Source organism: Eulemur rufifrons, chromosome 7, assembly GCF_041146395.1.
Source record: "Eulemur rufifrons isolate Redbay chromosome 7, OSU_ERuf_1, whole genome shotgun sequence".
Lineage (NCBI taxonomy): Eukaryota > Metazoa > Chordata > Mammalia > Primates > Lemuridae > Eulemur > Eulemur rufifrons.
In genome coordinates this window covers 251,628,815-251,654,816 of record NC_090989.1, presented here as the reverse complement: position 1 = coordinate 251,654,816, position 26,002 = coordinate 251,628,815, and the positions used below count along the sequence as shown (strand labels likewise).

At 56.9% G+C, this 26,002-nt stretch overlaps 1 protein-coding gene across 4 annotated transcripts in view; it reads left to right on the top strand.

Annotated features, from left to right (window-relative positions):
• Positions 1 to 21,555, top strand: part of CNTFR (ciliary neurotrophic factor receptor) — a 38,664-nt gene extending 17,109 nt beyond the window's left edge. For 3 of the 4 annotated variants that reach the window (XM_069474370.1, XM_069474371.1, XM_069474369.1), the window contains 8 exons: positions 3,442 to 3,526; positions 7,593 to 7,826; positions 14,391 to 14,508; positions 14,688 to 14,854; positions 15,968 to 16,131; positions 20,104 to 20,284; positions 20,661 to 20,829; positions 20,920 to 21,555. In XM_069474370.1, the coding sequence (XP_069330471.1) occupies positions 3,442 to 3,526; positions 7,593 to 7,826; positions 14,391 to 14,508; positions 14,688 to 14,854; positions 15,968 to 16,131; positions 20,104 to 20,284; positions 20,661 to 20,829; position 20,920 (1,119 nt within the window). In that variant the 3' untranslated portion in view covers positions 20,921 to 21,555. Of the gene's footprint in view, positions 1 to 3,441; positions 3,527 to 7,592; positions 7,827 to 14,390; positions 14,509 to 14,687; positions 14,855 to 15,967; positions 16,132 to 20,103; positions 20,285 to 20,660; positions 20,834 to 20,919 lie in introns of those variants that run through there. The other variant, XM_069474368.1, reaches the window with a different exon arrangement.
• Positions 21,556 to 26,002: the final 4,447 nt, after the last annotated feature.

Here is a 26,002-nt window from a genome sequence, read left to right as displayed (position 1 = left end):
GTGTGTGTGTAACCATGATACTGGGTTGTCATAGAGACGTGCTGGGACCCTTGTGCTGACAAGGGGTTCAGGGGCTGCTGGGCACTGGCTCCTTTCTTGCTAATGGGGAACACTCTGCTCCTCATGCTGAGACTGACCTCTTCCAGGGGCCTGCAGGGAGCCCGGGCCAGTGTGCAGAGCCCTCATCTGAGGCTCTTTGGGATTTTTCCTCCAGATCTATTCCAGAGCTATGGGGTGTAGGCTTGGAAAATTCCTGGGAAAGATGCTCTTTGCCCTGGGGCGAGCCAGGGCAGGGTGGAGGTGTGTCCTGGATGCCTCTGGCCTCAGCCTCCCCACCTGGGGAGTGGGCCCAGCTGAGACTCTGAGGAAAAGGGGAAATGAAACTGGCTTGGGGCTTTCTGGATCTGCAGGGGCAGGGGCAGGGGCAGGGGCAGGGGCAAGAATGGAGTTTTAGTTTGCCCCTAGATCCCCAGTGAGAATCCCCCAGCCCCCAGGAAGGCCCTGCTCTTGCCTCACACTGCACACCACCATCCCGTCCTCCTTCATGCTAGGAGAGCTGGCAGGTCACAGAGATACTCTAGGATGGCCACAGAGACCCACAGAGACCTGCCAGGGTCTCTGTTATTCTCTCTGGAGCTGTCTCTCCTGCTGCCCTTGAGTCTCCGCCCATCTCCCATGTGCCCCATCTTTCTCCCTGCGTCTCTTCCGTTTCTCCCCATCTCCATCTCTCCTTGTCCCTCTGGATCTCCACTTAGGGCTGTCCCTCTCTCCATGCCTCTTGTTTCCCCTCCCTGGGTCTGTCCCTTTTCTGGGTGCCCCCAACCCTGCAGTGTCTGTCTTGGCACCCCACCCCCACTCTCTGCAGCACTCGCTCTCAGCAGCGCCCGTCTCTCGTGGCTGCAGCCCCGTTGGCCCAGGGCCCAGCCCTTACAGTAACTCATCGGGCTGATGGAGGCGACTTTGATGAAGAAGCCACCCCTCCCCCTGTGGGGGCCCGAGTGTGTGTGCGCGCACGCGTGTGTGTGCATCCACACACGTGTGGGGGGACGGGGTGTGCTTGCGTGGACCACGAAGGAGCTGGGGGCAGAAGCCACCCCGTTCCTCTTCTCCCCAGGACACTCCCATCCTCTAATCTAACCCTCCACTCGGCCTGCTCTTTGCCTGCCCTGCCTGGTTCCTGCTCCCATGCAGTGGGCAGTGGACCTGGCACCACGGCGGAGGATCTTCCTGGCTGTGAGGAGAAAGGCATGGACAGATGGCAGAGACAGTGGGGGAGGGTCTGAGGGCCGCTGGCAAGGGTTGAGGTGGGGAACCAGGTAGGCCTCCAGCCTCTGTCTCTCTTTCTTTCTCCTGCACAGCTCTAAATTCAGACAGTTCTGGGTTCATTTCCTGGCCCCACCACTTGCTGGCTGGGTGACTTTGGCCACTGTCTTAACCTCTCAGACCTGAGGAGTAGCTCAAAATGGGGCGGTGGCTGCGGGTCAGAAGGAGCCAGGCCAAGTGGTAGCTAAGGTCCTAGGAGTCGTTGATGTGGGAAGGGTAGCCAAGACCACATGGGGCATGGAGAGATTAGCTGTGCCAGGGAGGCACAATCAGAGTGGCTGTGGCTGGGAGGAAAAGCAGGTTCAGATGAGGGGACTTTCCTGGGGAGGGTCGAGTGTAGCAAAGGGCAGGCAGGACCCCCTCCCATAAAGGAGCCCCAGGAAGTCTGATTCTCTCAACGCCCCCACCAAATGCCACAGGCCGATACCCACACTTGTCACCCCTCTGCTGTAGCTGTGACTGCCCCGCCTCTAGCAGTGTCTCTGGCACATTCTCTGGGTGTATCTGGCAGGAGGTCGCTGTCAGTTTCTCTGGCTGTGTGTCTGGCTGTTTCTCTGGCAGTATTTCTAACGGTGTCTCCGGCTGTCTCTGGCAGTGTTTGCAGTGGTGTGGACACTTCCTGACTGAGCATCTGGCTATAGCTCTGGCGCTTTTTCTCTAGCTGTTTTGCTGAGTGTTTGCCTGTTTGTGTCTATCAGTTTCTCTGGTATTTCTCTGCTTGTGTGTCAGACAGTGTCTCTGGCACCGTTTCTGACAGTGTCTCTAGCTCTTTGCTGTGGCGCTGACGGGTCCTCTGCCTGTGCGCCTGGCTTTTCCTCTGGCAACATGTCTGCCTGGGTCTGGCTGAGTCTTTCACAGTGTTTCTGGCGGGGCCGTTGTGTCAGTTGTTCTCTGACCGTTTCTCTGGCTGATTATCCGGCTATATCTACCTGTTTCTCCAGTTTGTCTGGTGGTCCCTCTAACAGCCTCTAGTCTGTCTCCCACTGTGTGTGGAGCTTTTTCTCTGGGGTTCTGTTGGGTTACTCTGGGCAGTGTCTCCGGTCTGTGTCTGCTGTGTGGCCGCCTGTAGCTCTGACAGTAGCCCTGGTTGAGTGTCAGCATTGTCCCTCGGTGTCTCTCTCTGGAGCTCTGCTTCTGTGTGGTTGACAGTCCCTCTCCCTGTTCCCTTGTTCAGACTGGGGGTGGGGGGGTGTTGTCACACTTGGGGCCTGTTCTGCAGGAAACAGTTATTTCCCTGTCCTTAGGTGTGAACGTGTGCTTGGAAGGGGTGGTGGGAACAGTTGGACCCATCCCAGGAAGCAGGGCATGCGGGGCATGGCTTCTGGGAACATGTCCTGCGTGTGCTCTGTGTACTTGCATGGATGCATGTAGACACTGGTGCACATCTGGGCTGGAGGGCCCAGGCTCCTGGGGGCACATGGCTGGGATGGAAGATGGGCTGGGGTCCATGACAAGGACTGACATATGCAAACCCCTCATTTTCTCTTGATCATTAAGCAAAAGCCACATCTGACCTGGGCAGTGTACCACTGCCCTGGTACTCTGCTGTTCCGAGTTTCCCAGAGCCCAGCAGCAAGGCTCACGGTGTGTGGGGGGATTGGGATAGAGGACAGATCCAAGGGGCTCCTGAGCATCCAGGTTTCAGGCGCTCTCCCCAGGAGCACGGCAGGGGGCCTCCCATTCAAGGCAATTCGGAGAAGTACGGACCTCCAATTAAGTTAAAACATCACCCTTTCAGTTTGCGATGTTTATAGCTAATTAGCCAACCTCACCAGTAAAGTTATTATTATTTTTTTTTTTAGAAAAATGGCCCTGGCATTACCAATGTTCTATAATTTATCCGTGGTTGACTGCATTCTGCAGCCAGCAGTCTTATCGAACACCAAACCACTGTAGGTTGCCTTCTACCATCTTAGCAAACCTTTGCCTAGAGATGCCAATAATGTTGCTTTCTATTGCTTGAAAGAGGATCCTGAGCCCCATTAAGAAGGGCATTTGGGGTCAAGGTGCCCTGGCCCTAGGGCTGGGATTTCCCAGTCTTGCCCTAGAACAGGGGGCTCCCGGGGTTGTTCCTGTCTGGGCTCATGCTGCCCCTCCCCCACCCGTTTCTCCCAACAGATGGCTGCTCCTGTCCCGTGGGCCTGCTGTGCTCTGCTTGCTGCTGCTGCTGCAGTTGTCTACGCCCAGAGACACAGTCCACAGGGTGAGTGCTTGGGGGAGCTGCCTGCTGACCCCCTCTCAGAGCTGAACATGAACCCTCTTTGGCACAGTTGCATACTGACACCACCCAAGAGTCACATACTGGCATTGTCACACATGAACACCCGGAGGGACATGTCACATGACATTGATATGCACAGTGACTCACTGATGTCTCATAGGTAGGGTCCTCCACAGTCACATGCTGATGGTGTCTCTGTCTTGACATGATCTGTCCCTCTTTCTACCAGGGTGGGTATAGGGTATGGGCAGTGGGATGGAAGCTGGGTGGAGGAGGCTAGGGCAGGACCTCTGCAGTATCTGGGTGAAAGGGGATCTCCTTCTAGAGATTTGGCGGGGTGCAACTGGAGGTACTGAAAGCAGACAGTGGGCAAGGCTGCTGGCCACCTTCCACCCTCAGCTTTATCCTATAGGGAACATGAGGACAGAGACAGTGGACAGAGAACAAGATAAAGGGACAGGCAGGGTGGCAAGCAGGAGAGGGCTGGTGCACTAAGGAGGGGGACAGGTCAGTCAGCTGGAAAGGCCAGAGGAGGGAGGGATTGCTCAGAGCTGGGCCATGGGCGGCCTCCCTGCCCTCCCTCTACCTGCTTGTCCAGTGAGGGCCAAGTCCTTCCCACAGCCCACAGGACAAGGGGCTGTACCCCTGCTGGGGAAACAGGTGCCCTCTTGACTTGACCACCGGCTCCTCTACTGCATCTGAGGCAGCACCTGAACGGCCACATTAGTACAAGGTCTGCACTCGAAACCTGCCTCGAATGAGGCTCCCTAAGCTCCTCGCTTGGATGGGCCCTGTCCCCACCCCCCTCAGCTGGGTTAGGCAAAGGCAGAGAGAGTGGGGCATCTCCAAGGACCAGGCCCGGAACAGGCCCTGATGGCCCAGCTCTGCCACCCTCAAGGCTGTGAGTTGGAGGAGGATAGTGGGTCGAGGCTTCTGTGGCCTCGTCTGTATCAGACCAGCACTGAGACCCAGAGAGAGCCCAGCCGGCTCCAGGGCTGCTGACTGGACCTGCCTAGGGCCTGCCAGTGGACTCTACCATCGCCTGCAGAGGTCTTTACCTTGTGTGACCAAGGCCCTGGGCATAAGGCTGCATCTCTGAGAGTATATGAGACTGTGTCCTTGTGTGTGAGACTGTGCTCTTATGTGGGCGAGAGCGTGTCCCTGTTTGAATGCATTTTTCTGTACGCTGTACCCTTGTGGGCTGTGCCTCATGTGTGACATTGTCTATATGTGACTGTGCCCTTTTGGGGGCTTAACCTTGTGTTTGAGACTGTACCCCTTTTATAATAGTATCTCTCTGTTTATCTTTATGAGTTTGTGTCCCTATTAAGCTGTCTCCCTGTGTGTGAGACCGTGTCCCCCGGTATAGCTCTGCCCCTGGGTGCTGATGCCCTTCTTGTCCATGCCTGTGATCTTGTATCAGGTGTTACCATCCTTGAAGTGGGACAGTGTCCCTCTGTGAATCCATGTGTGACTGTGACTTTGTGGACAGCTGTCCTGTGTGCCCTCCTTCTTTGTGGGTGACTGTCCTGGTTCCTGTGTGTGTGGCAATGTGAAGTTGCTTAGGATGCCCAGAGGGACTATTTCCGGCATGTGATCCCCAAGTGAGCCCGTGTGTGCAGGTGTGAGGGAGCCGTCAGCCCTGTCCCCCTGTGTTCTCCACGTCCATGACCTCATCCTGTCTCTGTCTCTCATCCTGGCTTCTAACAACCTTTTCACAGCTGATTCCTTTGGAGCATTTGTCACCGCGTCAGGGCCAAGAACCCCATCCTCCCCCTGCTGCTTGATTTAATTTCTGAAATGGACAGCACATCAGTAGGGGCACCCACAGGGCGGGAGGAGAGCTGTCCAGAGACAAAGGATTAAATCACTGCCATCTTTGGAGCTGTTGCATGGCTGTGTGTATTGCTATTGTTGTGTTACTGTAACAGTTGTGACACTGTGTGATTGTCATGTCATTTTGCCCCCTCCGCCTCTGCATTGTGGCCTGTAGTTGTCTTCTGTCATTGTGTTGTCATTTTTCATTCCTGCCCTGCCCTGCCCTTACATCCTTAGTTTGTCATTGTTGTGAGATTGTGTTTCCATTTTTCTTGTGAGGCAGACAAGGTGTGGTAGGGAAGTGTTACCCCGTTGTCATTGTATCTGTTATTATTGGGTCGCTGTGTCCTCATCTTGCGGCTATCCCTGTTCCCCAGTATTAAAGGGCCATGCTGGGTCCATGTTAATGTTGAGCCGCTGTTGGTCAGTGTTGATGTGTGGCCGCTGGGACCATGATGGCCACGCCCACTCCCCAACGGTCAGTTTTCAGCCTCCTCCTCAGGCAGCTGGATGCAAAGTCTCTACTGGGGGGGTGCAGAGAGAGGGGCTTGGCATGTTTCCTGGAAGCTCCAGGTTTTTGGAAGGAAGGCTGGAGAGGGGCTCAGAGGCTGGAGCTGGTGGTTGAGGGGGGGCTCGATGGCCTGAGGCTTGGACACTGGGCCTCTGGTCAGGGGAAGGCCCCATTCAGTCTCTGGTCCAGCCTCACAGCTGTGGCCTCCAAGGCCCCCAGCCACCGCCCTTCCGCCTGTTCATCCTCTGTTCGGCTGGTCCCAGGCCCCGCAGACAAGTGGTCAGGGCTGGCTGGGTTTCCTGCTTCCTTCTCTGACAGGGACAGAGAGGCTCAGAGAGGGGCAGGACAAAGGCAGCGAGGGAGAGAGACCGGGAGACACAGAGGGACCCTGGCACTGGGAAGACGACAGGGGCAGCAGAGCGGGACAGATAGATGTTCCAGCACAGAGAAAAGCAGTGCTGGGGAGGGGCTGCAGCGGGGGAGGGGAAACCTGGTGGGCCCAAGGGGGACCCCTACCCCCCTGCAGTCTTAGTGGTGTTAACAAGTCTAATTAAGAGGCCACTGGCCCAACTTAATTGGCTCGTTAACAGGAATTGCCTCTGAAAATCCCCCAACTCAGCGGGGTGGCTCTCTGGAGGGAAGATGTAAGGGAGTGTTAACGAGGGATCCCGCAGCCCCCCCAATTGCTGCCCCCTCCCCCTTCCCGCCACCCTCCCACCCTCACTCCACAGACCTGACCAGGACCAGGGAAGCAGGATGAGAGGGGGGTGTCCTAAGAGTCCCATCTCCCTGGCTCTGTGTGCCTGCTTCTCTGCTGCTGTCTGCTAACTTGCCTCTCTGACCTTCTCTGTCCCACTTGCCCCCCCACCTTGCGCTGCCTCCCGGCAGGTGCTCCCTTCCACCCTTCCATCTCCAGTCTCCTGGGCTCGGTCCATCATGCCTGGGTTGCTGAGGCCAGGCTGGGGTTTGCTTTTGGCTCTGACAGGCCCCTCATGGGGCAGGAGAGGAATGATCAGAGTGCTCGCTCAGTCCCAGAAGCACTGCCCGCCCCCACTCCCCCAGCAGGCACTAAGCAGTTCCTGCCTCCCGAAGCTGACAGCTGCCAGGGGTTCCCTAGGGTTCACTCCTGCCCGTTCTCCCTTCTCCTGCTGCTGCCCAAGCCCCGATGGCTGGGAGAGGGGTTCTGGGGGTGAACAGAATCAGGGAGAGGGAGAGAGGCAGGCAGAGAGATGGGAGAGAGAAATAGATGGGGAGAGACAGAGGAAGGAGTGGGGCCCTCAGCGCCAGCTTGCCTGGGTAATGGATGGCAGCGCCTGGGGCCAGGCCTGTGGGTGGCAAGAGGTTAGGGACGTGGGGGTCAGGAAAACAGTTTAAAGAACCCAGGGACTGGAGGAGAACCAGTTTTCACTGAGAATTGACCCCTCCTGGCACTGCACAAACTCTCCCGCCCCCCGCCGTGTGTCACACACACACACACACACAGCCCCTATACGTGCACACGCACACAAATTTGGAGACACTCACATCCCTGCACACTTGCACAGCCACAGAGGAGCTCTGCACACTCCCATCTCCCCATGACACTCAGACAGGCAGGCATGAGCTCCTCACCCTCACCCGCGCATCCTCATAGGCCCTCATTCACACACATGCACCTGGGGCTGCTGGGCAGGGCAGTGACCTGTAACTCTCGCCCTGTGCCCTCCTCGCCCCCTACAGAGGCACCCCATGTGCAGTATGAGCGCCTGGGCTCAGATGTGACACTGCCATGTGGCACAGCAAACTGGGATGCAGCCGTGACATGGCGGGTAAATGGGACAGACTTGGCCCCTAACCTGCTCAACGGCTCTCAGCTCATGCTCCGGGGCCTGGAACTGGGCCACAGTGGCCTCTACGCCTGCTTCCACCGTGACTCCTGGCACCTGCGCCACCAAATCCTGCTACATGTGGGCTGTAAGTATTGCCCTGACCCCTTGTCCGACCTCCCACCTTCCTTGAGGCCCAGACCCCTAGCCCAGATCAAGTCCCCTTCCTGTTGGGGGGCAGGGAGAGGGACAGGCTGCAGCCTCACCCTTCCCTCTGATTCTATCCTAGCTGCTCTTCTGACCTCTGAGCCCAGACCCTGGACATTGTGCCCATGTGTCCCACCCCTGTGGAGGTCTTTGAGATGCTAAACTTCTGTCCCCTGTGACAAAATGGGCAGAGGAGAGCCGGCAAGGCAGGCCCCTTTGGGGCCTGAGTCGGGAGGTGCCCTAAGGCCATAGCTCTGACCTGCAATGGCCTCACTATGTCTGCGCCCACAGGGCTGGCCAGAGGGCCTTAGGGAGGGAAATGGGGTTGGGGGTCATACAGGTACAGATGTGGGCCCTGGGAGGCCTCAGGGAAGGAGGGAGGCTTCCTGGAATAGGAGGCACATGGAGACTTGGAGGATTTGGAAGATACATCGAAATACCATTTCTGACAGAGAGCTGAGTGTGCCCATAGGCCTCAGAGGCTGGGAGGGTATAAAATGGCCACTTGGGCTGGTATATATGCTGGGGGGCGGGGGGTTGCTGAGGGAGGGAATGGGGGCAGATCATGATCCTGGAAGCTGGGGAGTGACACAGTCTGGGTCATGTTCTTCAAAGATCACTGTCACTGCAGTAAAGAGAGGCAGGTTGAATGGCCAAAGCCAGGGTAGGAAGGAGGCTGTTACAGGATCAGGAGAGATGATGAGGTCCTGGGACCAGGCCATGGAGTTGGGGAATTTTGAGAAGGGGTGGCTGGACCTCCAGGAATTGGTGATGGATTGGAGGTGGGAAGGCCAGGAGGGTAGAGAGTGGGAGGAGTAAGGACAGCTGGAGGTATCAGTCGCTGTAACAGGGAGAAAATGAAAGGAAAAGACAGTGTTCTGTTTGGACAGTGTCTCAGTTTGGGTTTCCCTAGAATTGGATCCCAAAATGAGAATTTGTATGTAAGTAGTTTATTTGGCAGGTGATAGAAACACAATAAGGGACTGGAAAAGTGGCACAGAAAAGCAAGTTAAGGTAGCCAGTATAGAGTGAGTTATCCAGATATCACCTCTTGGCGACTGGAGTCACTGAGGGAACTCTGGGTGCAGGTGCACAACGTGCACCTCAGTTAACCTGCCTGCGGGGTGAGGGAGCTGGGAGGTATAAACACTAACTCCTGCCCATCATTGGTTGAGCGATTCTTTTGGGGTGAGGGTGGAGGTACTTTAATTCCCCAGCACTTTTGGCTTGATGCCCCAGCAGGCAAAGCAGGCCTTGGTGGCCAGAGAAAGCTCTTAGGCAAATAACTGCAGATGTTGGCAGTGAGAAGTGGTATGGGGTAGGGAACTGCAACTCCTCGGACATCTGCTGCAGACATGTTGGGTTGGGATCCTGGGGGGACAACCGGGAGTTGAGGGCTGGTAGCCAGCGGATCTGAGGGTCTGGGACTCAGAGAGAGGCCTGTGCTGGAGATGGAAATTTTGGGGGTCTTCAGCATTAAGGCCATGGAGGGAATGAGATGGCCAAGGGAGGGATTGTGGAGTGAGGAGAGAAGAAGACTGAGAACTGAGCCCTGAAGACCATCAGCATGAAAGGGGTTGATGGAGACAAAATGAGCCACAAAAAGACATAGGAAGGAGCCAGGAGGAATATAGAGGAAAGACCAGGTGAGTGTGATTTGGAAGAGGGATTTGAAGTGGGAATGATAACATCATCAGTGTTGCTGAGGGTCAGGTGGGCAGACATGTGGATCTCAGCCAGAGGCATCCACCATCAGAGTGAATACTCTGAACATAGTTCCCTTTCTTTTCCCTGAGCCAGAGATTCTAGCTCTTTTGGCCCTATTCCAATTGCGTGTGATACACCCCACTGCCCAAAGATAGTTTCTTTATTCCCTGGAAGCTACCTAGGAGATGCTTAAGGGATCTGGGAGCAGGCCCTTGCCCAGTTGTCAGGAGATTGGGCAGATAACCGTGTGAAAATGTGTTCTCAGGGTCCTCCACAAAAATGCTGACCCACCAGTGGGGCTGAAAGCGTGAAAATACTTTTTGGTGGGGATGTACCTTTCCCCATGGGAAAGCCTTTTTTTTTTTCACATGTTTAAACTGGAGAGATGTCATTCAAAACCAAGCATTTTAATTGCAAACCAAGGGTGGAGTGACCCCTATTGGCCAGCTTGAGAAATGCAGGACCAGCCTAACTAAATCCTCCCTGGCCCACTATGGGGTCCATCAGAAGTGGAGCCTAGCCCAGGCCCTTACACAAGGAAAAAGGCCATTTACTGAGTGCCATGGAAGAAAGATGAGCCCAGCTTGGCACCCACACCCCTGTCTTCTCAGTTTGCATCCCAAAAGTCCTCAGGATAGATAAGGCTGGCAGCAATGGGCCTTGGTGACCCTGGGCCCCCATTCCTGACGACTTGATCTTCTTCAAGAGGTCCATTGGAGAGGAATTGGGTCTTGAAGTAATGTCCATAGTCTGTGCCCACAGGACATGCCCACAGCTGCCCTGTTGTGACCAGACCCAGACCTTTTATATATAGTGCTCACTGCACCCCAGGCCTCGCCTGTCAGAGGAGGACTGGCCATGAATTGGCTGTGGCATTAGTAACAGGTACTTATCTCTCATTGCCTTATTTCCTCCTAAAGACCTGGTCAGAGGAACAGGGGATATTAATCATGATCATCTCAGTCACTTTTTATTAGTAACAGGAGACTGGGTTTGGCAACACTCAATACCAAATTATCCTTCTTGCCTGCTCTCAGAGAACAGGATAAAGTTACCCCTGATTTGTGGGTCATTTAAACCAAAAATTATTTAATATTTATCTTAAATGTGTGCAATTTTCACGTCTTTATTTCCAAGGGAACCTGATCATAACAATATTCTGTGGGAAGTCTCCTTACCCAGGCTGGTCCCTCAACTGCTCTCTCCTGATCCACCTTCCGGCTCTCAGGTGGACACTCACAGAGCGCTCAGGACTCTCCTACCTAGGGTGGTGAAAGGACCCCCCACGTTATGAAACAGGATCATGGTGTTCCTTTTAGTTTCATCCTTTTGTTTACAAGACACTGCTGATTCATTATCATTCTGATTTTAAGCTAAAACAAACCAGAGATTAAAATATTTCTAAGTGGACAGTTCCTTCGGCCCTTTCTGGCTGGGAAGGAAGGAGTGGAGAGACGGCTATGGTTGAAGAAGAAGTCTGGGGAGAAATCACGAGTGGGAGGCAGGAGGGGCATTTGGGAGTCCAGCAGTCAGGGCGCCTCAAGGGGATGCCACGAGATAAGATCGAGCCAGGCCATGGGCCTTGAATGCCAGGCGGGAGGAGGCGCGTGGGTGGGGTGTGGGCAGGGCTGGAGCAGAAGGGTCACCCCGCCCCACCCCACCCAGCCCGATCTGGCCTGGCCCAGGGTGTGGGCAGCCTGCCCCTCCTTCTCTCTGGGCCGGCGGGCAGGCCTCGTGCGTGCCGGGGGCTCCAGCCCAGGCGGGCTGGCGAGATGAGAGGAAAAACATGCGGTTTTGGTGGGCTGGACATGGAAAAACAAGCCAATTAGGAAGAAAACAAACAAACCCTGGGCCAGCGGGGGCACATGCACGCATGCACACGCACACACTGCCCCGTGTGGGACCCGGGGACATCCTGCCACAGGCTGACACAGTCACTTGGGTGTCTCAGGAGCCCCCACCAGGGGCAACTCCATGTCTGAGCATCTCGGAGCACGCCTGTATGCCCAGAGTCTGGTGCTGTGATACGTGCGCGTAGGAGCCTTTGCTCACATGCGCCCTTTAACATGCTCTCATACCGTGTTCGTTTCAAACGTGTGAACAAGCCGGGGATTCTGGCACTTTCCCACACCCACCCTTTGAAAAATACACTCAGGTGGAAGCTCCACCACGTACACAGTGTCTCACATATGTAGTCCAGCAGTCACTGTGTTCCGACACGATGGCACACTTACACACTCTCGCACAGCACCTCGGCCACACAGCCTCACACAGAGACAATCTCGAAATTGAACAGCCTCACCCTGAGTCACACGCAAACCGTCATCATCCAGTCCCACACAGCCTCCAATCATATAGTTACACAACTGCCCAGAGTCCCACAGTCACACACACGAAGCCTCTCAGTCACACACACAGTCTCACAATCACAGTTTCTTAAAAACAGCTTTTCCCCCAACTCACAACATACAACAGGCATCCTGATCCCACACTGTCCCACAGTCTCACAGCACCCCCACCTCCGCCCACCCAGCCCCTCAGCTGGGCTCCAGCTGCAGCAAGTCACTCCTTTTCTTCCTTTTCTTTGTTTTTCTTTCCTCCTTTTCCCTCTGAGAAACCTGGTCCCTGTCAGGAAACCCAAGCCCTTTCCTGCTCAGGGCCCAGGGCCAGGCAGGAGTAGCCAGATGACAGACAAAGCCCCCACCCGGCCCCCACCTCCACCCCCCATGACCTGCCCCGTCAGGGAGAGGAACTGGTTGGAAGGGGAGGCTGGTCTGGGGGGGTGACAGGGCAATGGAGGAGCCTGGCCAGTGGGGAGGCTGGCCCGGGGAGGGGGCCTGGGAGTCCGGTGCCATGGCCCGCTCTGCCCTCCAAAGAGTCCCAGGCAGCAGGGAGCTGACTCTGCAGGCTTCGTTCCCCCCCAACCCCTCCTTCCATCGCCCTTCTCCTTTGAAGCTGGGGGTGAGGGGGGGTGGTGGCAGGAGGGGGGAGTGGAGGCTTCTCGGCCGACCTCGGAATGTCCTTTTCTCCTGGGGTGGCTGCCAACTCTGGCCTGGCCAACAGGCCCCCAGAAGGCACTTCCTGTGTCCTTGGCCGCCCCCCACCCCACCCCCATGCAGAGCTCTACACCCGTGGGCAGATAGGGAAGGGACACTAAAGGCACACAGGATGAACATAGAACAGGCACAAGATGGACATGGGGCCAGGAAGGCTTCCCAGGGGTGGCAGGCAGCAGAGGGTAGAATGCAGGTTGCCCCCTGTGGGGTCTCAGCTGGGCTCTGGCTCTCTCCTGCAGGCCTGGGGAGTGGTGCTGTCTCGGTCACCAAATGCCCACTCCACCTGCTATACTGAAGCTCTCCTGATGCCTTTCTGTCCCCTCATCTCTGCTGCAAAGCCATATCTGGGTCCTGGGGGTTCTGCCCCAAGCCCCTCCACAGCTCCACACATACTGGACACACTGGACATGTACACGCAATCACACATAGTCACTCACAGTCACGTGCACACTGTGGATGGAGGCCCACAGTTTCCCATGTGTCACCATGGCCACTCTACAAGCATAGACACACTCCCCTTCACTGTCCCTGGCTTATTGAGCTGCCCCCCCTCCCATTTCCTGTCCACCTGTCAGGCAGGGGGCGGGGGTTGGGGGAGGCACAGGAGGGAGGTGTCAGTGTCCCTGGAGCCACAGACGGACATTCTTTGCCTGGGTCAGATCACAGAAGCTGCCTCCTTCCAGGAACCTGAGCCGCCTGTCCTCACGCCTTACCCAATGCTTGAGGGTGGAACAGCTGGGCTGAGTGCTCACGGCAGCAAAAAGAGTGTGGTTAGACAGCAGAAAGGACTTCCCAAGTGTGCGTGTGTAGTCATGTAGCTGGGTAACCCCATCCTGGGGTTTAGTCCTAGTTCTGCCTTGCTGTGTGACCTTAGGCCCCATCACTCTGGGCCTTTCCACTCCAGAGTGAAGGCAGCTGCTGACCTTGTGGAGGGTCTGTGACCCCTACAGGGTCTGTGATGGAGAAGCTGGGGCTGGGGCTGGAGTGAGGTACACACAAAGGGAACAGCAGCTTCCTTTCAACAGGCACTGTACACACAATCATAGAGGGACATACACTCTGAGAGCCACACACAGATTCACACACATCCACATAGATGCTCCTACACATCACTGCGACTTTTTCATGTCACATGCAGATGTGCATGTAACATAGAATACCCATGCACACGGAGACCTACACACACACACACACACACACGTACGCACATGAACAGTGCCCAGCGTTGTTGTTCCTGTGCAGCCACCAGACCTGGCCTTGTGCGTCGCAGTCTCTACTGAGGGGAAGCCTAGGGTGTCCTTTCTCCAGGAAGTGCACCCGGATCACCCCAGCAACCAGAAGACTCATTCAGGACTCCCCTCGTCTCTGTTGCACAGTCTTCCTCTGGGAGGGGACACAGTGTGGCAGGAGGGATAGGGCTGGGCCCATTCCCCCAGACATCACCTCCATCCTGTGATTGATGAGCTGAGGCCCGCAGCCCCTGCTCCCCACAGTCCCTGCCTCCATCGAGCAGGTGGGGGGGGGGGCTTCTGCTCTGCACAGCCCTTGTTTTTCTTTAATTAAACATCTGGCTCTCTGTGGCCTGGGAAGCCTCAGACCCTCGCTGACAGCACCCCCCCACCTTTGGCATCAATGATAGGCTGAGGGGGGAGAGCTGGGGCTCTGGGGCCCACCTGTCCCCACACTAGTACAGGGGACTGGGGGCTCCAAGAATGCCCTGACCTTGCTGTCTTCACCCCTAGTGCCGCCACGGGAGCCCGTGCTCAGCTGCCGCTCCAACACTTACCCCAAGGGCTTCTACTGCAGCTGGCATCTGCCCACCCCCACCTACATTCCCAACACCTTCAATGTGACTGTGCTGTGAGTAGCTGCGCCTGCCCTGCGACTGGGTTTCGGTCCTGACCTCTGACCTCTCCCCCATACCCCCACCATGCCCTCAGTCCAGATCCCAGACCAGCCTTGGGCTTGACCTTCCCCTAACCTCTGCCCCACCTGACCCTTCATTTTGGTAATGGTACCTGGGCTTCACCCCTCCCCAGGCACGGCTCCAAAATTATGGTCTGTGAGAAGGACCCAGCCCTCAAGAACCGCTGCCATATCCGGTACATGCACCTGTTCTCCACCATCAAGTACAAGGTCTCCATAAGTGTCAGCAATGCCTTGGGCCACAATGCCACAGCTATCACCTTCGACGAGTTCACCATTGGTGCGTGTGGTGGGGGTGGGGGTGGGGTGCCTGCTGCAAACTCCGATGGGAGTATGTAAGAGGATGAGTGCCAGAGGTGTACATAACATTGGTGGGGATGTTCAAATGCATGCACTTGTATACATGGGATGTACATGCCTATGCACAGGTACATGTGGTATGTATATACATGTGCACATACATGCGTGACAGATACACACCTGTGAACCTGTAAGTGAATGTCCTTTACCTGCAGGGCCAAAAGACCTCTCCAGCAGCTCTTCCCATCGCCTCTCTGGCTCCCAGAGCATGCAGCAGGGGGAAGGTGGGGCAGGCTGGGCCAGACCCTTGTGCAGCTGCAGCCTCCACCCCCCCAGCCCCTCAACGTTAATGGCTTCCTTACGGCTTGTGATGAATGAGGTGTCAGAACAGGAGACAGGACTGGGACAGATACCGCCCTCCCCCGACCCGCATCCCAGCCAGACCCTCTGCCTGCCCCTGCCCTGCTCCAGGCAGGCTCTCTGCCTGCTACCACCCCATCCCAGCCAGACCCTCTGCCTGCCCCTATCATCCTCCCAACACCCCATGGCTGGATCCCCTGCCAGAGTATTCCTACATGAGCTGGGCCCTTAGATGCTCCCATCAGAGCCCCAGCTTACCCCCAGCCCAGATCTGCAACACCTGTGGACTGCAACACTGTCTTTTAACCTTGACCCAGGTCTTAGTTTGGAACTGGAAAAGTTGAGGTGTAAAACCAGCCTTGGGGGATTATGTGATGCTGGAGCAGGAGGGGGTGATCCAGATGACAAAGGGGGTGACAGTGGTAAGCCTAATCAGTAGGCTCAGTTACTGGGATGCTGGTCAGCATGAGGAGAGGGTTGGGATGATGAGATGAAATTTGGGGTGTCAATAGCAAGAGCTGATAGCAATCCCCAGTCATTGGTGATGATGGGGATGTCAGAGGTGGAAATAATGAGATGGTTGTCTATGGTGGTTGCCAGAATTGACAACAAAGAAGAGGATGGTGACCATGATGATGATGATGACAATGGTTGGCAACATGAGAAGGTCAACATGGTGGCTGGGGTTGTTCCCAGAGATTAGTGCAGTAATAAAGCTATGTCTCCTGAACAGTGAAGCCTGACCCTCCAGAAAATGTGGTAGCCCGGCCAGTGCCCAGCAATCCTCGCCGGCTGGAGGTGACATGGCAGACCCCCTCAACCTGGCCTGACCCTGAGTCCTTTCCTCTCAAGTTCTTTCTGCGCTACCGACCCCTCATCCTGGACCAGTGGCAGCATGTGAGTGCCCCGCCCTGCCCTGCCCTGCCCAGACCCCAGGTGCTTGAGTCGGGACCACACAGCGTGAGAGGCACTGATATCCCAGGTGGAAGCAGCTCCAGTGTGAGACCTGGTGGCAGTCAGAGGCTTTCCAGGAGGAGAAGGGACCAGGTGGGCCTGGGAGAATGGATGGAGCCGAGGGAGGTGTCCTTAGGGGTTCCCAGCGGCCCCCATTAGTGCAGTGGGAACAATCTGTCTGTGGCTCCCCAGGGTAGTGGAGAGAAACGTTGGAAGCGAGATGGCAGGGCGGGCAGCATTCCCTTTGCTTACCTCTGGCTTTCGGCCCTGACCAGGCATCTCCCTCTTCACGCTCTGGCCCAGGCTCAACCTGTGCTGAACCCAAGGGACAGGAAAGTCCCAGTTCTCAAGGACTCACACGGATGGGCTCAAAGGGGTCAAGCTTGGTCCAGGGTGTGAATTTAGGCCACGACTAGCATCAGGGCTCTAAAGTCAGACCTAGCTTCGGGATCAGCTTAAGGTTATGGGTTAGAAGGTGGCCTGGGCTGGGAACCAAGCAGTGAACAAGGGTCAGTACGGGGTCGGGCTGTGGTCTGGATGTTGATCAAGCTACAGAGAGCTCTGGGGAGCAGCCAATGGTTTGGGGCAGACTTGGGGTTTCCTCACATTGCTAGCCCTGGGCCCAGAGGGTTGGGGGCACTCTGTGTGGCCCATGAGGTCTGTGGTCTAGGACTGGGGCTGGGAGGGTGCTCCATGGGGCAACCCAGGCCGGCTCCCAGGGGTCAACTTGTGCCCCCACAGCATCCACCAGGCTCCAGCTCCATCTCCTCATGCCCATCTCCCGTCTGGCCTTTAACGTGCGTAATTTGATCCCTGGGTGCCTGTCCAGGTTGCGGGCCTGGCCCCCACAAAGGCTGCTCACACGCTCACATGTTCCCTGACAGAGTCCGGAGTCCCTCCTGCCTGGCCAGCTGCCCGCGCCTAATGCATTGCTAATAACCAGGGTCTAGTTTCACAAGCCCCCCTCCCCCGCTAACGAGCTACAGGCAGCAGCCCCGCGCGTCGCGGCGCACACGCCTTGCAGTGGACCTGGCACACTGCCCACCACACACACGGGACCATGCACACACACACGTGGCTCCCAGCAGGAACTGTGCTCCATGTATGCGTGTGACTAACATGCTAAGACATGCACTGGCCTGCACCGTGGGCAGAACTGACATGGGCAGAGCAAAGTGTGCGGGCTCTGCGGCAAAAACTTGCATGGCCTGTGGCACATCCTAGCCGTGTTCCATGTCTCATTGGCATTGGGGTTGCCTAGATTTATGGCTCTTTCAACTTAAGTTTTGCTCTGAACAGAGTCTATTCTCCCCCATCCTTGATCTTGGCAGGTGTATGACTGGGTGGGATGTGGAGGGGAGAGCAGAGAAGAACATCGCTTGGATTTTCAGGAGGAAAATATGAGTCAGGAATTGCAAAAGAATGGGTACCAGGAGGTCTGGCAGGGGCCGTCTCAGCGTGGGCAAGGGGGAAGCAAGTACTGGGACCCAGCATGGGTTCCCTGCAGCTCCTGCGCTGGCCCTAACTCAGCAGGGAGGCCTGGAGGATGTGTCTCACATCCGCTGCAGCAGACCGGATCAGGGCTCCGACGCAGGCACAGTGGATGCCAGCAACTAGGGAGTTCCTGCCAATTGAGGAGCCCTTCTCTTAAGGGGGTGGATTAAGGAATTAGTGATAGCCTAGCAAGAAGGGTCCAGGCCTAGGAGATGTGGCCACGAGGAGAGCATTGAGCTCCGGGGCCACATTCCTAGAGGTATGGTGCCCACATGAGCCCACCAATGCGGTGGAATTCGATCTGTTCCCCATGGCTCTCTCCCTTTGGGGAAGGAAAGGCATGGAGGTCTGCGGGCCAAATCCTTGCAGGAGGAAGAAGCAGCTGAAGGAGCTAGAGCTACTCAGCCAGAGGGGATCTTTGCAGAGCAGAAGGGAACTGGGGGGCCAGAGGTGGAATTGGGGCCCCAGCTTCAGGAAAGGAGGATCTGGGTTCACTGATATTCCAGGGCTGGGGGTAGGATTTACTAAGCCCAGGGTCTGGCCCCAAAATGTCTCTCACCATGACCCTGACCTTTACCAGCGCCTCCCACATCAGGGCCATGGACTCAGCAGGAACTGGAGGGCTTCCTGCTGTGCTTGGACCTACTGCACACACACAAATACACACATACACACGCACACACATGTACTTGCAGCCTGTCAGGTCAAGTAGCCCAGACCCCAGTTTTCTGGGGGGAAGATTGGAACAGGGACCAAAAAAGCCCCGAAGCCAGACGTAGCCCAGAGCGGCCCCCTCCTCCGCCCTTGCCGGCTGCCCCTGTTTACGAGGCGGCTTAATGAGGCGGCGGGTGCCGCTGAGATGAACCAGAGCCCAGCCTGGGCCTGGGAGGGGCGCCGGACAGGCAGGCCAGCCTGGAGGGTGGGGGAGACCAGCAGGATGGGGCCAGCCAGGGCGGGGGTGGGGTGGCAATGCCTCCAGGAGGAAATGGGGCAGCTGTCCTGCCCCCTGCCACCCCAGGGGCTATCCTCCACCCCTTTCCGCCTCCGGCAGGGCGAAAACCCTACTGAGGCCTTCCAGCCTGGCTGGTGGGTGCACTGGGCTTCTGGGAACCCAGGCTCTGAGCCGGAACCCATGATCATGACAGTGCTGGCTGAAGTGTTTGGCGCTTTCCACATGCCCTAGTGCTCATTATAACCCTAAGAGATGGATACTATTGTTAACAGCATTTTACAGATGAGGATGGCAAGGCATGTGGAAGTTAGGTAACTTTGTCACCTAGCTAGTAAGGGATGTAGCCAAACCTTTTTTTTTTTTTTTTTTTTTTGAGACAGAGTCTCACTTTGTTTACCAGCTTAGAGTGAGTGCTGTGGCATCAGCCTAGCTCACAGCAACCTCAAATTCCTGGGCTCAAGTGATCCTCCTGCCTCAGCCTCCCGAGTAGCTGGGACTACAAGCATGTGCCACCATGCCTGGCTAATATTTTCTATATATTTTTAGTTGTCCAGCTAATTTCTTTCTATTTTTAGTAGAAACGGGGTCTCGCTCTTGCTCAGGCTGGTCTCGAACTCCTGACCTCGAGCGATCCTCCCACCTCAGCCTCCCAGAGTGCTAGGATTACAGGCGTGAGCCACCACGCCCGGCCAAGGATTTATAGCCAAACTTTTAGCTCAGGCAGCCTAGCTCTCTAAACTGCTTCTTTGTTTTTTTTCAGAGACAGGGTCACTTTGTTGCCTGGGCATGACAGGTATGATCATAGTTCACAGCAACCTCAAACTCCTGGGCTCAAGTGATCCTCCTGCCTCAGCCTCCTGAGTAGCTGGGACTACAGGCATGCACCACCATGCCCGGCTAATTTTTCTATTTCTTGTAGAGATGGGGTCTTGCTATGTTGCTGAGGCTGGTCTCAAACTCCTAACCTCAAGTGATCCTCCTGCCTCAACCTCCCAAAGTGCTAGGATCACAGGTGTGAGCCACCACACCTGGCCTCCATGCTGCTTCTTGATGGGAGAGGAGGGCAGTACACCACCGTCCACCCTCATCCCATTACTCTCATCACCTCCAGCCTGGGACTGAGGTCAAGACTCAGTCAGGCTTGGGCTTGCGAGAAAACTGGGGCGACAGCAGAGATACTAAGCAAAGTCATCCTTATTTTCCCCTGGGGGTGTTTCTAGCCTCCTTAAAGATTTCATTACTTTCCTTCAGAACTAACTGCCTTCCCTCGAGGCCTCCTCCCTAAGATGTCTTTACTCTCCTGCAGGAACATTCTCAATGTCCTCTCTTTCCCCCAGGGAAGTCCTCATTTCCTCCAGGGGTGTCCTCACTCTCCTTTCCCCAGAGGTGTTCTCACTTCCTTGTGGGGGTGCCTCACTCTCCTGTCCCCCAGGGGTGTCCTTACCCTCCATCCCATGGTCTGGCTGCAGGTAGAGCTATCAGATGGCACAGCACACACCATCACAGATGCCTACGCTGGGAAGGAGTACATCATCCAGGTGGCAGCCAAGGACAATGAGATTGGGACGTGGAGTGACTGGAGTGTGGCTGCCCACGCCACGCCCTGGACCGAGGAACCACGACACCTCACCACCGAGGCCCAGGCTGCGGGTGAGCCCGTCCCCCACCCCTGGATCCTTTGCTCTCAGTGGCCTGCCCTGTTGCCTGGCTGCACCCTGCTTCCTCCTGCTCCTTCCAGGACTGGGGGATCTGCTCCCAGGGATCTCCACACCCTCTGTGGCTGCCACACCTCCAACTCTTGCCGGGCCTGGTCCTTGCCATCTGGATATCCTTGGCAGGGGTCATTGGGTGGAGGGTCATCTATGAGCCTTGGGAAGCAGGGTCTGCCTGATGGGGAAGGAGGGAACATTTGGGAGAGGAGACGGGGCTGTCTGACACAGGAAGCAGGAACTGGGCCTCGTGAACGCCCAGATCTGGGTGGGCCCCGAGTGCTGGCCCCGCCCTGAGTTTCTCCCATGCTCCCCAGAGACCACGACCAGCACCACCAGCTCACTGGCACCCCCGCCCACCACGAAGATCTGTGACCCTGGGGAGCTGGGCAGCGGCGGAGGACCCTCGGCACCCTTCTTGATCGGTGTCCCTGTCACTCTGGCCCTGGCTGCCGCTGCCGCCACTGCCAGCAGCCTCCTGATCTGGTAGGCCGAGTGAGGCTGGGTAGCAGAGGGGAGCCTGAGGGGACCCCTGTTCCAGCCTCGCCCCTCACAGGGCCCCACCTGTCTCCCCAGAGCCCGGCATCCGTGAGGACACGCAGAGCACCTGCAGAGGAGCAGGAGGCCGGAGCTGAGCCTGCAGAGCCCGGTTTCTATTTTGCACACGGCAGGAGGACCTTTTGCATTCTCTTCAGACACAATTTGTAGAGACCCCGGCAGGCCCGGGCCTGCCGTCCCCTAGCCCCGCCACACCAAGCCGGCCCTCCTTCCTCCTTCAGGTGAGGAGGACCATGCAGCTAACCCACCCACCAAAGACCCCCGCCCTGCACCCTCGGGCTGGACCCTCCAATGCCAGCGACTCCCAGGAGCCCTTGGGGGGCCTGAGGGGAGCCTCTCACATTCACAGTTTCTCCTCCTGCCCCAGCCTCTTGTCTGTCCCAGGGTCTCTGTTGCCACCATCAGATTATAAGCTCCTGATGCTGGGGGGGCCCAGCCATCCCCCTCCCCCCAGCACCCACACTTTTCAGTCCCTCCACTTCTGCCCCTGTTTTGTACGGCCTTCCCCTGGCCCTGCTCCTACCCCACAGTATTTAATGCCCTGTCAGTCCCTTCTAGTCTGACTCAATGGTAACTTGCTGTATTTGAATTTTTTATAGATGTATATACAGGGTCGGGGGTGGGGGGTTCTCATTAAACGTCACCATTTCATGAGTCCTTGGAACAGACCCACTTTGGAAAGTACCCTCTTCCAAGGAGCCCTGCCCTTCCAGGCCTGGAGGAGGAAAGAAATTATGGTCGGGGAGGATGGGGGACAGTTCACCTTTCAGGCAGATATATGTGACAACAGTGTTTTCTACTCCTTGGGGAGCGGGGCTTCCCTGGAGCACAGGATTGCAGCCAGGGCAAAGTTACGAGAAATGAGGGGTCCTAGGGGTGTTGGTTCCACATGGGCATCCAGTAAGTCCCGGAGTCCTGAAATCCTGGCCAGGGCAGAGGCCTTTCAAGGGTCATCTCCAGAGCTGCCTTCCATGAGTGCCCAGGCCTGAGCTCTACCCACAGGGCCAGAGATGGGAGAAGGCGAGGAGGCCAGGCTTCACCCTTGGTGTGTGTGTGTGATCCCGGCCCTCTGCCATCTAGGACACACAGTCCAGGGGTGCTAGAAGGTCAGGCCTAGGGCTCAGCCAGGCCACAAAGGCTCAGGGCACAGAGTGTCCTGGGCCCGGGCAGGCAGGGAGGCTGCCTGGAGGAGGCTGCTTGGCTTGTGACCGGGGATGGACCAGTGTTTCAGGACTGGAATTACAGAGTACATGCTTACCTTCAGGGTTAGGTTACAGTCAGGACTCGATGTGGAGCTGGAGAGGGTGGGGCTTTGGTGCTGCAGGGTGGCCAGCCTTTGGTTCAGCTCCACATCCTGCCCACACCCTTCCAGTCCCCAAAACTGGGGATCCAGGGTCCCTCTGACTTCTCCTCAGAGGAGGGGCCCCCTGGCTACCCCTGGCCTGCTCAGGTCTAGCCCCCTTATAGAAGTCACCTCACTGAGGCTCCTTAGCCGAGAAAGCCTGGGGCTGGGGACAAGTAGGCAGACCCTCTGACCTGGGGGTGAAAGGGTAGGTCAGAGCCCCAACCTGAGGAGCCAGGTTCGGCCTTGCTCTGGGTGCCTGGAGCAAGAAGAGAGAGGTGGAGTCAAAGCTGTGGACACTGTGGACACTGACGTGTCCACCCTGCTACACACTCCCCATAGCAGGTGCTGGGCACCACACCTCCACTCACCCACCAGTCCCCTGATGGCATCGCACACACTCCCAATTCAAACCCTCCTCCGCCAGGCTCAGGGATGGACGCTCCTCACAGGTCTCCCCAGGCCCGCCTGGGATCGCGCCCTGGGAGGCGGAGTCACAGTGCCCCGAGCACCAATTGATAGGTCAGGCCTGGACAAGACGCAGACCCTGAGGTGGGCCCTCCTGAGGGGCTCCAGAGTGAGGGTGGCTGGCCCTGTTCCGGGCCAGAGGAGAGAGGAGTTCTAGGCGGGAGACCGTGGAAAGCAAAGGCCTGGTGTCAAGGCGGGTAGCCTCAGGTGTAGGGGAGCATGGCTCTTCATTCCAGGACGAGGCTCCCAGGATGGACGTCCCGAGAAGGGGCTGTGGACCTGCTCTGTACCCCGAACCCCCAGTTCTTCCTGTTTGGTCCCTGTGAGCTACGGCTCGGGCCTGAACGTACACTCCAGGTGCAGCAGAGGTAGAGAGAGCAGGGGGTTACCAACTCTCTTGCCAAGAAAATTGTATTCCTGGGATACGTCAGAACCTCTACCCTTCTCCATCCTTGGGGTGGGTGGGCTGAAGTGAGGGGTCTCTGGTCTGTGCTGTCTTCCTGCCTTGAGAGCCCTGGTCACCCCTGACCCACCCACCGCCCACCCAGGGCTTGGGCATCAGCAATCTGGCCTCCATTAGCAACATGGGAAAGCAATTATGTGGGGCCTGGGGAGGAGGGGGCACAAGGAGGGGAGGGGGCCTGCTGGAGCCTCGGAGGCTGATGGAGGGGAGGACTGGGGCATCTCTCTCCCTGCCCCAGGAGAGACCCAGCCCTGTCCCAAGCCCAGGTGGCTGGAAGAGCAGTGTCATCGTCTCTGATGGGCCTGGGCCTAGGGGTGCTTATCCCTCCTTGCAGGTCCTGGCCCCTCGACCTCACAGAGGCTGCTCGCCTTGGAGGGCCATGGCTGCTGTCTGCCTTGCCTCTCTCAAGTACTGTCCCTTCACATGCATTTCCCATGGTGGCTCTGGGGAGGCGGGGCTAAGAGCAGACATCAATTCTTGGAGCTAAAGCAGAACTGGAGAATTAAAACACTACTGAGGGGGAGGGAGGCTTGGATCCCAGACCCAAGGTGCACAGTGGCCCAGCCTTCCAGCCCGCTAGTTCTCTTTGCCCCCTGTGGTGCACTGGGGGTGGGGACTCCCCTCCATGTCCTGGCTTAGCCCCTGCCCACCTGGTCTCTCCTCCCCGGGTGGCTCTGCCCCATTTTTACAACTCTGGACTTGTCTCTGCTTCCCCCCAACCCCCGCCACCCCTCTCTTCTTGTTGAACCCATTCTCATCTCTATATTTGTCTCTTTCTGTCCCATTCCTGTCTCTGAATATGTCTTTGTCCTGGTTCCTGTCCTCTTTCTGTAGGTCTCTGTCCCATCTGTCTCTGGATGTCTCCATGTTTTGTCTCTTCTCTTCTTTTTCCCTCTTTGTCTCTCTCCATCTCTCTCTCCATCTCTAGCCCTTCCTTTGCTACTCTGTTCCTCTCCCCAGTCTCTGTCAATCTTCCCTTCTCTGCTGTTCTCCCTTTCTATGTCTCTGTTTCTCTATCCCCATCTCTGTGTCTCTGTGTTTCCCTCCACATCTCTGTCTCTGCATGTATCTCCATCCCCATCCCTTTGTATTTCTCTGTGTATATCTCCATCCCTGTCTCTATCTCTGTCTCTGTACTTCTTCCCTCTGTCAGTCCTTCTTTTTTTTTGCCTCCCTCAGGGTTCCCACCCCAGTCTAGACCCCAGCCTGTGGCCGCTGCTCCTCTCCGGCCTGAGCCAGGGGCTGTCCTGGCTTCTGCTGCCCCCTCTCGGCCACTCGCCTGCCCTTCTTTCCTGCTCCCAGGCTGGCAGCTCTGCGCACATAAATCCCACGTCTGGTCTGCATCCCAGCAGCCAGCCAGGAAGAGGGAGATACTAGGCAGGGATCTCTCCTGGGCAGCCTCCAGTCCTGAGAACTCCCCGGAGCCTGTGAGCTCACAACCCGTGGAGGCTGGAACTCTGAGAAAGTTCATCCTCACGTGGAGAGAACAGAACCCTCGGCTCCAAATCCCAGCTCTGCAGCCTGCACCTGTGTGTCTCTATGCCCTGAGGCCCTGCTCGCTCACAGCCCACAGCCACTGCGCCCTCGCCCTCGCGGCACCTGTCTGGACATGCAGGCTAAAGTCCTGGGGGCAGGAAGCATCGGGGTGTAGTCCCCCCACCCTTTCCTCTTCTCAGAGGAAGGGGAAAGGAAGGAGGTCTAGGAGAGGAGTCAGAGGGAGCCAGTCTGAGGAGAGAAACTGGAGGGGACCTTACCAGACAGCGCCACTCTGACGGGGAAGGCTGCTCTGATGGTGAGAGGGTCTGTGTGACAGGACTGGCCTGAGGGGAGGCTGGTCTGGCATATGCTGCTGCAGAGATTTTGTTTGAAAGGGCAGCCTGAGGGACAGGCGGGTCTAGAGAGTCTGAAGGGGCCTGGTCTGATGGATCCAGTCTGAGAAGAGACTAATCTGAAGGCCCACAGGTCTGAAGAATAGAATCACCAACTAGTTCTAGTTTGCCTGGGACTTGAGTATCTCAGTCTTAAGAAACTCCTGAGTCCTAGGCAAACTGGGACAGTTGGTCACCCTATTTGAGAAGGCCTTGCCCGACAGCACCAGTCTGAGTGGGGAGGCTGGTCTGGAGGATATCTGGGCCCTGGGCTCACAGGTCCAGTTTGAGGGGAGAGGCTGTTCTGGGACAGAAGCTTCTTTGGGCAGGGACCAGGCCAAGAAGGAGGTAGATAGGATCCTTCCAGAAGGACAGTGGCTTGGGGAGTAGCCACCAGGGGGCAGGACAGGTTCTCAGGAGATTCAGAGGCAACAGCCCCAGAGAGGGAGCCAGATAGCCTGGGGCTGTATATAAAGTGTGCCCACAACGCCATGTGTCACGATGCCGCCATCATCACATGCAAGTTGAAGTGACGGTGTGCAACTGTGCACCGTGTTTTTTTTTGTGTGGCTAGGTGACCAGGGGCACATCTACAGCACATTCACATGTGGCTTGTGATGGAGAGTGTGCCTGGTGCGGCCATGGCTGAGGAAAGACAGCAGGGACAACTTGGGGTTCACCAGGACAGGGAGGCAGTGGGAGGGGAGCTGTCAGAGAAGGTTCCCTGGGAAGGGCTGAGGGTGGGGAGGAGAGACAAGGAACCAGGCTCTCCTGCTTGTAGCTGCTCCTGCCCACCACAGTATTCCCTGAGGTTCCAGACACCAGAGCTAAGTGCTTTAGTCACACACAAGGGCAGCCCCCGTGCCAGCCTGCACTCCTGGCCCTGCCTGCCCACCTCTCCAGTCTCTCTCCTGCTTCCTCAGCTGGCACTCCTCCAGGGGGACCCCCTCTGTTTCCAAT